This window comes from Lutjanus erythropterus, chromosome 2 (genome assembly GCF_056507025.1).
Source record: "Lutjanus erythropterus isolate fLutEry1 chromosome 2, fLutEry1.hap2, whole genome shotgun sequence".
Taxonomy (NCBI): domain Eukaryota; kingdom Metazoa; phylum Chordata; class Actinopteri; order Lutjaniformes; family Lutjanidae; genus Lutjanus; species Lutjanus erythropterus.
Window position 1 is genome coordinate 14,786,349 of NC_139318.1, and position 15,005 is coordinate 14,801,353.

Genomic DNA, 15,005 nt, shown 5'->3' on the forward strand with positions numbered 1-15,005 from the left:
GAGATATCTGACCCCACACCTAACTTGGTGGGGAAGTCGTTGCAGTGACTTATAGGACCCCTCGTCCCTTTTTTACTTTTTCGTGAAACTTCGAAGGTCATGTTTTTTATCCAGTGGAAGTTCAGGCCACTGTCTCCATTTCAGTCTGGCATTCATTTTATGATTTTATTGTTTCACTAATACTTTATGGCCAACTGTGTTCTCTTTGCTGCTAATGGTTCAAGAAGGAGATACTGTGAATCATTTTTTTATCTTTTTTTCATGATTACGCATCAATGTTTGCTCGTAAAAAGTTCAATGTCAAAAGTTGGCCAGTTGAGAAATTACAGCAGACATGGAGTTTTCTGGCACTGAGCAGCAATCATCAACATGCAGGATGAAAAGATGATGTCCAGCCAAGATGGTTCCCAGTATGAGCACCACTGACAGAGAAAGAACGGGAGAAGGAGCGAGAGAAAGGGCTTTTCTTTGAGCTGGCAGGGGTTCGCTCCCCCAATAGGCTTATTTCTATTTCTCCTCCATGCCTCCACTCCTTGCGTCCCCTCTTTCCCAGTGCTCGTTGTTTGGAGCTGAGAGAGGGTGAAATTGAGGGCCGCATTCAGTCATCAACATCAAAAGCCTCACATGCCCCGCCCTCTGACCCTGCCCCTTTTGTCACGGCGTTGGCGGAAGCGGCCCGCTGCATCCCAGCGCTGGCACAGAGAACCATGGGAAAAAGAGATGCCGAAAAGAGAGAGAAGGGGTGAGACATCAAAGTGTCCACCACACATACTGGGTTTCCTTAAAGCGGCTTGTGAATGCTGCCACATGGGAGGCAAGTGGATCTTCTAGATCTGAGCCAAGGGAAATGATGATTGGATGTTGGATTCTTAATTCCTTCAAAACAGAAGTTGCAAAAATGACAAAGTAGCTGTCTCATCATCCATGTGAAAAGACAGCTGTTTGTTTGTGTGTACATGTGGATGATTTTGAACACCAGGGTCTTCATTGTAAACCAGCCATCCGTATCTCCTCTTCCTGTGAAGTGAAGGCTTCAACAGGAGAGGGACGAGGGAGAGGAGGGTGGAAGGGGAGGATTAGGACCCCAAATCAGAGAGAACAGCATTTCACTTCTTAGCTCAAACCAGGCTTGACAGGCACAGACACACACTCACATGGCTGCATGTATGTCCTTACAAGCTCTGCCACCGCACACACACACACACACACACACACACACACACACACACACACACACACACACACACACACACACACACACACACAGAGACAGCCCCACCCGGTCATTGCTATTAAATTCTAATAAAGATAAAAGTGGTCTTTGAAGAGCAGCGCAGAGCCCAGGTGCCCCCCCCCCCCCCCCCCCCCCACACACACACACACACACACATACACACACACACACACACACACACACACACACACACACACACACACACACACTCCAACCCCATCCAAGCTCCCTCACCCTTCCTCTGGGCTAATCTCCGCACAGTTCAGATTTCCAATACCTCAATCCCCCTCACTCTTATCAGATTCAGCCTTGCTAATTGTGCTCCTCTCTCTCTCTGTTCACCCCGGCTCTTCTCACCCCTTCCTCCCTCCTCTCCTCTCTCTTCATCTATCGACACCCTTCATGTTTGGAAACGGCAGAACTCTGTTTGGAAACAAGATCAAGTCGGTGGCCAAGAAAGCCTTCTCTGGCCTGGAGACCCTGGAACACCTGTGAGTATCCCACAATGCTTGGCAGCCCCTCCTCCCAGCCTCAGAAAGAGAGTGAGGAAGAGAGGCTTGGGTGGTGGTGGCAGTGGTGGTGGGGTGGGGGTATTGCCAAAAGTAGCTGGCAGAGAGCAGGCCGCTAGCAATTTAATAGCGTCTTTGTAAAAGGAGAAGACAGAGGCTTTTGCGAGCGCCCAGCTGCTTCTCTCTCGTTAGCCTAGCACAATCTCAACTTTGGCCTTTTTTTCCTGCCTCTGCACAGGAACAAAGTTATTGAGCATATGGCAGAGCTCCGCACAAGAAATGGAATTCCTATAAGCTCTTTCACAGGCCTTTGTCGAATAAATGCAGGGAGGGATGGAAAAGCTGGCACGTATCCTCACACATGCATATATTTCCACCTTGGTTGGACAGTTGCACAAAACACCTTAAGTTTTGTCCTCATATATGACACTTAAGGCTTAATTTCTGCTTAGCTTAGGGACTTACATAAAATTGTTACACTGAATCTCTCAAAATCCTTCCTTCAGGAATTTGGTGCATTGAAAGAGATTTTAAGGAGACAGTTTGTTTACTTGCACCGGTGCTTGTGATAACTGTTACCGCCTCCGCCCAAGAGGTCCAAAAAATTACAACAGCTTGTCTGTTCTAGCCAAAAAAGAAATTAACTTACAGCTTACTTGAAGTAACCACTAAGGTTAGATTAAAGGCTCATGTACGCCCCCTTTATGTACAAAAATAGATACGTCTGTTCCAAATGATGTAAACGCCACTGCCCACTAACTAATTGACGATGCAGGTCAATTTCAAAACTTTGAAAAAAAACTTTGTCTTCATGTCCTGTGGTTGTGTCTCGCTGCTACACTGCTCACAAAAACTTTGGTTGCTAAGGTGATTTGTGCAATGATTTGTCGAGCTCCCTGGTTTCTTAAGTATAAGACCACGATAAGGAGAAAAGCTTAAATACTTACGTGAACATTTTAAGGAAACCTTAAGGAGAACTCTGACCAAAATGTTTTATGCAACAGGCCCCAGATATTTGCTAATGAAAACCTGTGTGTATGGCTGTAATTTGTTTACAGTTGTTAATGAGATGATGTGTAATGTCCCAACAGGAACTTGGGTGACAATGCTATTCGTTCCATCCAGCCTGATGCCTTCAGCAAAATGAAGAACCTCAAAACTCTGTGAGTTATACTTACGGAAGATTTACACATGATTTATGTGCACAAATCCACACACGCAGAAAATGGCCAGCAGCAGATTCATATCCACACACGCTTCCAATCCTTCACTGCTTTTGGCAAACACACACACTCTCAGAAACACATATTCAGTTACAGATGCAACAAGATGTGATATATACCACATGTACTTACTCCTCTCCTCCTCCTCCTCCTCTTTCACAGTCTTATTCAGAGCGACAGCTTCCTGTGTGACTGCCAGCTCCACTGGCTGCCCGACTGGTTGGTGACACGTGCTCTGCAGGCCGGTGTCAACGCCACCTGTGCCCACCCGGAGAGCCTGAAGGGCACCAGCATCTTCCAGGCTCCGTCCAGCAGCTTTGTGTGTGGTGAGTTGTGTGTTTGTGTGCTTGATTTGTGTTTATGTGGGTGGGTGTGTTGAGCAAGAGCCACACTGACAGCTGCCCCGCTCTGTTATTTACATAGTTGCACATATTTGTTTGTGTGGTGTTTTTGTTTATCTCCATATTTGCACTCAGACATGCTAATGGATTCTTGTGTGTGTTTTATTTGACTCTTTCACATCCATTTATGCAGAGACACCTACTGAGAGACATTTGTGATGTTTAGCTTCATTTTTTATCACGTTCTGCCAATAACGATCCTCACTCCAGCCTCTTTTTCTTTTTTCACCCACATGCCTTTTTTCACCATCTTTCTTCTTTCCACTTCTGTCTCTCCATCGCTGTCCACCCTCAGATGACCTTCCAAAGCCCCAAATCACCGTGCAGCCAGAAACTACAGTCACAGTCCTCGGTAGCGACGTGCGTCTCACCTGTACGGCTGCCAGCAGCAGCTCCTCCCCCATGACCTTTGCGTGGCGTAAGGACCAGGAGCTGCTTCGCCACGCCGAGACGGAGAACTTTGCCCACGTTCGCGCTCATCACCAAGGTGCGACATCTGATGCACCAGCAACAGGCGGAGGTGTGATGGAGTACACCACTATCCTGCACCTGCGGCATGTCACCTTCGCCCACGAGGGCCGCTACCAGTGCATCATCACCAACCACTTTGGCTCCACCTACTCCAGCAAGGCCCGCCTCATCGTTAATGGTAGGTTGGTTTTATAATGTTTACAACAGACTTGTTTGTGTTAAGATTTGAGTACATGTAGGGCTGCAACTAACATTTTGACATATTTTCATTGCCAATTAATCTGTTGATTATTTTTTTCTATTAATTGATTAGTTATTTAGTCTGAAAAACAGTGAAAAAAGTCAACCAATGTTCCCCCAAGCCCAAGATAATGTCCTCAAATGTCTTGTTTTGTGTACAACTCAAAGATAGTCAGTTTACTGATGGAGAGGAATAAAGAAACCAGAAAACAAACACACCTGAGAAGCTGAAAAAAAATTAATCAAACTGGTTGATCGTTGCAGCTCTAAGTCTGTTATTATTATGAAGAGGAGAGTTGGGTCATTGTGGTTCTAAAAACAAATCAAATTGTGAGAGAAAACGGAGGAATATTAGAGATCCAGTATTAATGTCAAGATAAGAAAGAGAAAATAACACACCACTCCAGTATCTGTGTGATTTTATCATTTCCACTATAAAATGCTTGTTTGTTAAACTTATCTGAGTTTGAATTGTCCAGTTTTGACAGAGGGGCGATTGAGATCGGTGGCCTTGCTGATTTCTACTCTTTCACTTGAATAAAGTCCTCTCTCTCTGTGGCTCGGGCCTCCATCTCTGCAAGGATGGTATTCGGAACAAATTGATTTAGCTGCATGTCAGCGCTAACAGGGGCCATCTCTTCTGCGCTCTGTCACTCTGCTTCTCTGCAAATGGAAAGTATTTATCTTAGAGTTTGGTTCCCTGCCCAAGTCTGCATCAGACCTCTAGCTGCGTCTTTACTTGGGAGTGGAATGGCGTAATTATTTGCATCATGGAGGCGTGGGTTTGAATGCCAGCACCAGCTGTGGAAGTGTGGGTAGAAGAACTGAATGTGTAATGCTATTGTGTAATCCTGTCAAGGTGCTTAACTCAAACTTGCCTCACAGGTGTACAAGTGTAGAACTGTATAGCTATGAATGAGGGAACTGCTCTATTTTACTGTTTCATGTTCGCTTTCAGCTGGTAGGGAGTTATTTTAAGTTGCCACTGATTAAAAAACCAACATTTCCTGATTTTGCTGCTCCATAGTAACTTTTATTGTAAAGCATTTATAAGAAATGTAGTATTTATCCTCTGTTTTACAGCTGCTCAACTTCAGCTATGCTCATCTTCAGTTAAAAGACACACCTTTGAGCAGCTAGCCCTGTTGTAATGGAGATACAATCCCTGCTGTGCTGGGCTGACGTGCTGAGTCACACTGAGTCAAAAGGGGTATAGGGGTGTTTTTACATAAGTTTACATTTGGTCTACCGAAAATGTATTTTGTCCACCAAATTTAGGGGCTTGATGGCCCATGGAGTGTCTATCCCTAACAGTGTCTAATGGTGTCTCTTCTGTCCACAGTCCTCCCATCCTTCGTAAAGACTCCCAGGGACAGCACCATTAGGACGGGCCACACGGCAAGGCTGGAATGCGCCGCAGAGGGCCACCCGGCACCGCAGATTGCCTGGCAGAAGGATGGTGGCACGGATTTCCCTGCTGCCCGGGAGCGCAGAATGCATGTCATGCCCGATGACGACGTGTTCTTCATCATGGATGTCAAGCCGGAGGACATGGGCGTGTACAGCTGCACCGCTAAAAACACAGCGGGCACCGTCTCTGCTAACGCCACACTCACCGTGCTGGGTAAGAGTTGCGCGGTGCGCACTTGTATTTTCGTTGAGCCGATACTGGCAACATTTGTGACTTGTGCTCAGTGTTGATCATTTTCCCACATGCCCAAAAAACTTGTAAATATCTCGGTGCTCCATTGGGAATTGGTCAGCTCGAGGCTGTAGAATGAGAGGCTTTATATTTTTCTTTTCTCTGCAGCTGTGGCCTTGCTGCAGGTCAAGGGCCAAAGGTCACAGTTGGGGGTCAAAGGGGGGATGGTGGGGGCTCACAGAGGGGTGTTTGTTAGGCATTCCCACCCTCCTCTTCTCCTCTCTCGGTGGGAGGGACAGTCATGGCTGCTTCACTGCAGGCCTCAGTGCTCCCAGTTTATTGGCTGTTTTACACTGTTAAATCAAACAAAACGGAGCTGCTCTCCTATAACCAGCTCAGGACATAGATCATCTTTGTGCTTTGTCTTTGAACTGAGCAAAGCAGTCCCTTGTTTGACAGAGCTAAAAAAAAAAAGAGAGAGAGACTGGGGGTTTCCTTCCTAAGACAAAATAGTTGCAAGCCTTAAAGAATCCCCCTAAAGAATCCAGAAGCCGCAGTTTCTATGTTTGAGGTGTTTCAGTGACATATTTGCATGTTGTACGACTTGTTCGACTTCACAGCAGTTCAAGCTGAGTGCTAATCCACTCAACAATGTAAAATACTGTAGTGAGGGACCATTCCTCTGGACTTGATCTGTGATGTTTGGGTTTGAGAGACGGAGGGGAAGGAGAAAAAGAGAGGGGGGGGGGGGTGGCTACAGCCAAGGGGCCCCTGTCTGGAAAAGAGTGGCGGGGGAGAAAAATGGGAGCCAAAGAAGAAGTGGAATGGAGGAGCCTGTGTGTGTGTGTGTGTGTGTGTGTGTGTGTGGTTGGGGGGGTAGGCAAGTGGGATTAGAGAAAAGAAAGAGGGGGGAGGGTAGTAGAGATGAGGGGGGATTGATGGAGAGGGAGAAAGTATTGATAGAATAGAGAGGGGCGACTGAAGTGGGTTAAGTGAGATCTCTTAATCTGAGTATGTCCCACTGTGAGGGGAAGTGCTCAGTCTGAGAGCAGAGGCCTACCTTAACACACACACACACACACACACTCAGTTCAATGTGCTCCATTCAGCAGAATGTGAAGTCGCCAAGGAAACAGTGAAACATTGTTCTGAAGAGGACTCAGTGCCGACAGACGTCTTGTTTATGTGCTGTAATTAAAATGTATGAGTTTGCCACCATTACAGATGTGACCTCAGATGTATAAACATGATTGTTAGATGAGACCGTCGTCATGAGATAAGCCTCCAGCGGTTGGATCAAACTCAGAACATCACACTTGGTGCTCAGCGATGCAGCTGACTCACCGCTCTGTAATCAATACCATGAACAAACTGAGCTGAAACAGAAACCCGAGAACCGAAACCTGAAACTTTGATGTCACAGAATAACAAAAGAATCATAGAGAGCGCTGACCTCAGGAATCCTGGTCTCTCCAAGCTTTTAATGAGAACTAGGCCTGCACAATTAATCAAAATATCTAAATTGCAACTTGGCCAAGTGCAATATCCAAATGCAGAGGCTGCAGTTTTTTTGATGAAGGAAAAATATATGACAAAACGGCATTACAATGAAGTACAGTGCTAATGCTGCAGGTATTGGTACTATAGACACCCCTTATGAATGATTCATAAATGCCTTATAATTAAGAATTATTTATACTTTTAATTACTTTTTAAGTCATGACGTTATAACAGTTTTCATACATCGATGTGGGCCCACTTTTCAGAGACTGCTTGCTACTAATTAATCTAACAAATGAGGTTCTACTGCCACAAAGTAGCTTTATTGTAAAATGTAAAATGGTGTATGCTGAATATCTCATGGTGAGCAATATTGCCAAAGCCTTAGTGTATGAATCGACTAATTTGATAATGTTAATTTGATGCCAAATGAAACTTTTTGACTATTTAAATATTCTGACAGTGTTAAATGTTAGTAACTTATTAACAAATGTGGCTGATGGGGAAGAGAAAGTAAGCTCAGTTAGTAATGAGAACTGAGGCTTAACAGGACAGATAAATGTGAAAACTATTTAAAACTATAAAAAACTATTTGACATGCAATAGTTCACTGTGGCCCTTTTTATCTCATGTGTTGTAACAGCTTATTAATGATTTATGAATTGTCTACAACCTAATTAATTACATAATGACAACGATTTATAAATCATTAATAAGGGTAGTCTTAATATAAAGTGATACAGATTTTTTTGACCATATTATGCAGTCCTAATGAGAATCTCTTATTTCTTCCACAGAAACACCCCACCTGGCCCAAGACCTGGAAGACCGCAGCGTGGTGGTCGGTGACACGGTGGCCTTGCAGTGCAAGGCACTGGGCAGCCCACCACCCCGCATCACCTGGCTGCGCAACGACCAGCCACTGCGCCCCTCTGACAGACACCACTTCACCCCGGGGAACCAGCTGCTGGTCATCGGCTCCGCCTCGCTGGAGGACGCCGGCCGCTACACCTGCCTCATGTCCAACACACTGGGCACGGAGCGTGCTCACAGCCAGCTGGTGGTGACCCGGCGGCGCAACTGCACGCTGCCGGTGGGCCCAAGCACGGTCACTATAGGGATCATAGTCATCGCAGTGGTGACAAGTATTGTGGTGACGTCTTTGGTGTGGGTGTGCATCATCTACCAGACGAGGAAGAAGAGTGAGGAGTGCAGCGTCACCAACACAGGTACACTTAGATCTGTTCTGGTCTGTTGTTATGTACAGAGGAGGATTAGGGTCGCATGTTAATAATGTATTCTGACTCTAGTTAGAATTTGAGTTTAAACTCATAACTCAAATATACACATGTGACTCTAATCCTCTTCTGTAATCATGAACAGAAATAGGAAGATGGATTGCTTTTTTCTTGAAAAAAAAATAAAAATATTGCCAATGAAAATGGCCAAAATGAAGAAATATTTTATTAATCTCTTTCATCTCTCCCAGATGAGACGATAGTTCCTCCAGACGTCCCAAGCTACCTCTCCTCCCAGGGCACCTTGTCCGAGCGGCAGGATGTGTGTATCCGAGTGGAGGCCGGCGGTGGACCTCAGCCCAACGGACACGTTGGAGACACCACAGGTACCTGACAGTTCCGCCTCTGATCAGCCCGCCAAATGTTTATGCTCCCCAGCAGCTTCTCCCACTTCCCATGAGCAACGTTGGTTTGTTGCATAACGATGAAAGGAGCGGCGCTGTCTGCAGCGGCCTGCTCAGCATCAGAAATAATTACAGCAGACACCCTAACCACAGTGTTGACATACACTTGTTGATTTTCTGCCTCCAAATCATTTATTTTCTCTCACCCTGGGTGCAGGTTTCGACGGTGCAGTGGTGTGCACAGACTGTATGGAGAACGGCAACAGTTACTCCAAAGATCCCGACTACCTGACACACGGGTTCGGCCCCGCTGGAGGGATGGAATACCAACAGCACTCTGCTCCCCCATCCTACTCTCAGTGTCACCCTGGGGAACAGCATGACGCCGGGACACACTCAACCTCACTCTGCAATGGGACGCCCAACGGGATCCGAAAGGACATTCAAGGATTTCCTAAAAAACACAATACGTTACAACACGATAGAAAAGGTAAGATCAGTGAGTTTAACTTTTGAAGTAGTGAGGATGTGCACTGCAGCTGCTAACAACCACCAAAAACCTTCCCAGAGACAAAAAAAACATTTATTTTATACTCATTAGAGCCTCTGTTGTCTAGGAACCTCATTTATATCAACTGATGCCATGAGAAACTATCAACAACTTAGGAACTCTTGTCAAGCCAAATTCCTTTCAATGTGATTGTTGACGGATCGGTTCCTTCTAGTATTTGACAGTGTATCATGGTTGCATGCCCAGAGCCCCTCAGGATATCTCTCTGAAAATGCTGTAAAGAAGCACCGAGGTTCTCACTGCTGCAGATGCACGTCTGGGCCTGTTCTGGGATTCAGTTTCTTTAGCGAGGAGTAATACCAGTGGAATTGGCCTCCAAATACCAGTTCTCACCTCCACATGTCAACACAACCCCGTGCATACATTCCACTGCCTCAGGATCCTAAAGCTGAATGCATATTTGTGTACATTAGGGACACATCATGAAATTCTGGGCCAATACTGATGTTTAAATTAACAGTTTGACAAATAACAGATGCTGACATTATGTGTTTTTGTGTGGTTGTTTATTTTGTTTTTCTTGTTATTTATTCAGGGCGCTAGGAAAACAAAGACATTCTCATTATAAAAGACACTGTACCTGTTGCCAGTAGCTTCATCACAGCGATAAGCGAGTGCAAAATCAATGTTAACATCAGCCACTGCCATCTTATTTCAGTCTAAAATCCAATGTCCAATGTTTAAAATGTCTTAAACATGATTTTGAGGTTCGCCGGAGCTTCCTCTAATCTGGGGGAGGAGGGGGCGGGGGGGAAACAACTTGCTTCAACCATAGATTGTATATTAAATCGGGATTCAATCAATTTAATATACAGTCTATAGCTCCAACTCGTTATTTGGACTGCAGTACTCGTTTTTGGATGCACAGTCGCTACATGTTGCATCTTTAAAAAGTCTTAAATTCACCCTGTTGAAACCTGCAGAAACCAATCTGAAAATCAGCCAATATTGATGTTCGGCTGATAAGTTGGTGCATCCCTGGTCTACTTACATGTCACGTCATTGACTTTGCCTGCTTCTTTTTTGTTCCCCAGTGGGCAGAGCGGGACAGACGCCGGCGTTCTCTCCATCGCAGGAGGACTCCTTCCACAAGCCGGTGAAGCTGGCCGGCGTGACGAGCCGCAGCCACCTCGACAGTGACTGTGAGCCTGAGCTCAGGCAGACTCTGCTGTCCAATGGACACACCCTCAGAGCCTCTCAGAATGAGAGCGCCCCCCTAAGGAGAGCCAGCGACTAGCCGGTGCTCCATGCGGCCCAAAATGTGGACTCAAAATAGCGGAGTGGACTTTAAATGTTTTTTTTTTGCACTGGGAAATAAACTGCTACCTCATATCGAGGCGATTGATCCTGAGCCTCCTGGATCTGGACTGAAAGGGGAGCACCAGGAGGGGAAAAGGCAGGGGGCATCCGGAGTGTGAAGGTGGAGCTTGTGTGGGTGGCGTCCCATCTGAGCGTATCAGCTGTACATAGTTAAAAACCTTCATTTGGGAGGTGACCAATAAAAAATTCTAGCTCCAAAAAATGTGACTTGCATTTGAAGCATGTAAATGTAGGGAATCTTGTACAGTATATGTATGTGCAGGGGAAAAAAAGAGAAATATACCTTTGGACATTTGACTGTACATAAGAGTTTTCTTATATTATATATTATATAACTTTTACAAAAGAGTATTTGAATTTATGTGCATGACAAAGAAAGGAGTGATGGTATTTTTATTTTTCTTCAAAAAAACAGCCTTTTTCAGCTTTTACCAACATTCAGCTGCGGTGCCTTATTGCATGATCAAAGAAAACTCGACTTGTAATAGCATATATCAAGAGACTTTTCGTGAGAGATAACTGGTACACTCTTTATAGCAAACAAAACAAAACACTTGATTGCACTTGAATGTTTTTTTGACAAACGCTGCCAAACACGGCCTTACAGAAACACAAGTCACATGCATTATCGTATGAAGGAAGAGCTTCGATGTTAATTATTTTGGTACGTCAGATGGTTCAAGCTGGGATGTTCGTAGGCGGTCAGTTAAAGCACTTTTTATATTCACATCACAAACAAGCAGATTATCTGGACATGATATCTGCCAATAGGAATGCAGGAAACTCCTCCTGTGTGAGGAGACACTCCTCTTATTCTGACACGGTTAAGTAGACAGTACATACTGTACCATTAAAGGGACAGTGCAAACTATTTGATGTAGGGTTGTATGAGGTACCCGCTGATAGTGTATTACTTACAGTAGGTGTGATCAACACACCCTCAGTTTGGAGTACTGGCATGGAGGCTGAGCAAAGTACTGTTGTGGACAAGGTCAGCAGGATTAAAGGTCGTTTAAAAAAGGCCTACCTGAAACTAAATCAATATCAGTTTAAGTGTACGCTATATTTAGAATATTTTCTCTGCTTTGCTGTCAGACAGCCTTGTCAGACAGGAAACCACCGTTTAATAAGCCAAATATCGCTCTCTCCAAACCAACCAAACTCCAGTGGTGCAACCAGCAATCTTATCTTGCAGAACACAAGACTTGCGGTTTCACAGCTGCTTCCGTCTGTTAGGATTTTAGTGTTACTGCGTGACTTTGGTGAATCTGAACTGTCCTCTTAAAATACAGAAATCATACAATAACACAAACAAACTAAATGAGCGAGACAGTAGAAGACCAGCAACTTTGTGTTCTGGAAGGTAAAATTACTGATTTCCCCAATGGAGTTTGGTTTGTTTGCAAAGAGTGATATTTGGCTTACATAGAGGCAGTTTCCTGTCTGGTCAGGCTGACTAACAGCAAGGTAAAGTGGTGAAAATACTCTAAACACAGCATACACTTAAATTGATAATGATTTTGTTTTTTGTTTTTTTAAGTGGATCTTTTTTAAGCGGCTAACATACCTTTTGTTGCTGACCCTGTCCACAGCAGCCCATTGCTTAGCTTCTAGCCAACCACTATCTTCTGTAGGCAACTTAAAAAAGTACCTCATAAAACCCCACGTTAAATAATCCGAAATATCCCTTTAAGGCTCTTCCATCTGTTTCACAATAGTACAAGTTACTGCAAAACTGCTCTGACCTCGTTGGGAGAAAATATTCTTCTCTGTACTCTTTTCTTTGTGACTTTGGCACAAGTTTGCAACCAAATGTGGTCACGCAGGCTACCAGATGTTATGTAGGCTGTCAATGCCAGTAATGATCTCAGTGTGGACACCTGTCATGTGTTCTTGGTCACATTCATGATGAAATCTACAGCTACGGCTGAATGCTTAATGATACCATTCTTATGCTCTAAACTTGAGACAGACTGAGAATCAGGGAGAATGATGTGTTGTGTCATCGTGTTACTGCTGTAATGTGCCTCAACATCCACCGTTGTGCATTCACAGGCAATTGGCCAGTAATCACCACAATGTAACAATAACTTTTTCTTCATCGTCACTACATCTGAATAATGTCCGAGGTAAAGGTTAAAGTTGTGGTCTCATGCTGTGAACAGTTGGGAAGCTTGTGAAATGTGCTCTCTAACCAAACTTCGGAGGATTAATGCAGTCAGAACTGTCACGATCCCTGCGTACACTGGCTCAGAAATCAGGCAGAGCAGCAGCTACATTGTCCAATGTATGCGTGTGTTTTGCCAGCGTGCTCTTTGTCTGAACTGTGTTCTGTTACCAGTGGCCTTATCAAGGTAAACCAGAGGACACGCTCCTCTGGTTACACCTGATAGCACCTATCAGAGATGATTTTTTACCAGCAAGACCAATCAGAGCTCCCGGTGGGGAAACCAATCCCAGTGTAGGCAGGTAAAAGGGACAAGAGGGAGCAGAGAGGGAAGTGCAGTTCATGTTTTGAGTAATTTATTGAAACAAACTGTCTGAAACCGTTGTACCAATGTCAAAGCTGAAACAGTGAAGTGTCTAACATGGCATTGAAGTGTCTAATAAAATCCCATTTTGCTATTATTGTGAGTGTTTTGCCCATTTTCTTGGATGTACAGAGTGGAAGGATGTTTGCTCAAAGTTTAGTTTACAGTAAACTAACAAGATGTAACAAGCTGTACTTTGTATCAAGTTAGACGAAAACTAGAAACATGTTTTCATCAGACGGTATTAGACCCTCATTAGACTTCATTAGAGGGTAAATAGGGACATATTACAACAGAACTGTACTGTTAATTTAAGTGTATTGTTTCTCACTGTTAGATCCTTATTAGACTTAGGCTTTATTAGAGTGTGTTCCTGTGTTTTTAATTATACTCTAACAAGGGTCTAACAGTGGGAAATAATACACATTAATTTACAGCACAGTTCTGTTGTACATTATCCTCTAATCAAGTCTAATAAGGGTATAATAAAAGGTCTAACAAAGAACATATTTCTAGTTTTTATCTAATTTAATACAAAGTACAGTTTGTTACATCTTCTAGGTGTACTGTGATCGGATGTTTTAGTGACAACAGACTCACAAACAGCTGAGTTAGCATTCAGTGCTGCTCACATGTCACAGTGGTTATGGAGAAGCCATCAATTCAAATGGAGCATGAACAAAGACATGAAACCCAGAGACCTTGATCTTCAAAGCAGTCAAGTAGCTAGTGCTTGGACCACAAACACAGACACACACACACACAGACACACACACACACACACACACACACACACATACGCACACAGACAAAGCTAATCTTCCAACCAGGAATGTGTCCTGGCTCCCCGAAGCTCCAAAGACAGCAGGCATATTTTTTCCTTCTGCGGGCTGTTTAAAATATTTGCTATGACTGAGGGTCAGTTGCTGGCCAGAATGTGCATTCCAGATGGATGTTTGTCATCGGATGATTGACATGCCTCCGGCCGTGGCCTCCACCAATCACACGCCGACCATTGTTGTCCAACAGCCTAGTGACAAGCAGCATGACAAACACTCCCACCTGTGAGGCCATCCGTCTCCCTCCGCACCCCCCAAAAGGATCCACTGAGTCTTCACTTTTACCTCTGTAGTGACTGCAAGGACAACATTGAGCTGATTCAATGAGTACAAGCAGGAAAACACTGATACTAACGCTAACCGTTCTCGCATACATCATTTGAATAATCCTTCAATCAGACGTAGAGGAGTGATTTGTTAGTCTTGTAATAAGTTACCCTGAACAACTGCGCGCTCTTATTTTGAAAAAAAAAAAGGAACATGTGGAAACCATCAGCATTTATACAATTGGCTAGTGCAGAAGAAGACATCATTTTAGTGCACACTATCTTAAATATAACCTTTGTTAAATCACAGACCTACACAGTTTATAATTATTAATTATCCTTTTTCCAGTTCATGTTCATGATCATCAGAACTGCTGATATCTAAATGGTCAAATTAGACAAATCACAATAGAAACATATTTTCCCCACTTACTTACACAACCTGATCTAGTCATGCAGATCAGTTTGGTTTTGGGCCTCAGCAGCTGATATCTCAGAAACTTGGCAAATAAAATCAAAACCAAAAATCTGCATGGCTACAGTGGATAACACTAACAGTAAGTGGGAAAATATGCATCTCACTGTGTGCTTCTTTTAAATGAGAAATTCACAGTAA

At 44.1% G+C, this 15,005-nt stretch overlaps 1 protein-coding gene across 1 annotated transcript in view; it reads left to right on the forward strand.

Moving 5' to 3' along the window:
• The window catches only part of lrig1 (leucine-rich repeats and immunoglobulin-like domains 1), a 46,222-nt gene extending 35,174 nt beyond the window's left edge, over positions 1–11,048 (forward strand). The window contains exons 10-18 of the mRNA XM_084729310.1: positions 1,654–1,725; positions 2,835–2,906; positions 3,129–3,292; positions 3,663–4,016; positions 5,421–5,702; positions 8,018–8,449; positions 8,710–8,844; positions 9,080–9,352; positions 10,468–11,048. Of these exons, the coding sequence (XP_084585436.1) occupies positions 1,654–1,725; positions 2,835–2,906; positions 3,129–3,292; positions 3,663–4,016; positions 5,421–5,702; positions 8,018–8,449; positions 8,710–8,844; positions 9,080–9,352; positions 10,468–10,670 (1,987 nt within the window). The 3' untranslated portion in view covers positions 10,671–11,048. The remainder of the gene's footprint in view (positions 1–1,653; positions 1,726–2,834; positions 2,907–3,128; positions 3,293–3,662; positions 4,017–5,420; positions 5,703–8,017; positions 8,450–8,709; positions 8,845–9,079; positions 9,353–10,467) is intronic.
• Positions 11,049–15,005: the final 3,957 nt, after the last annotated feature.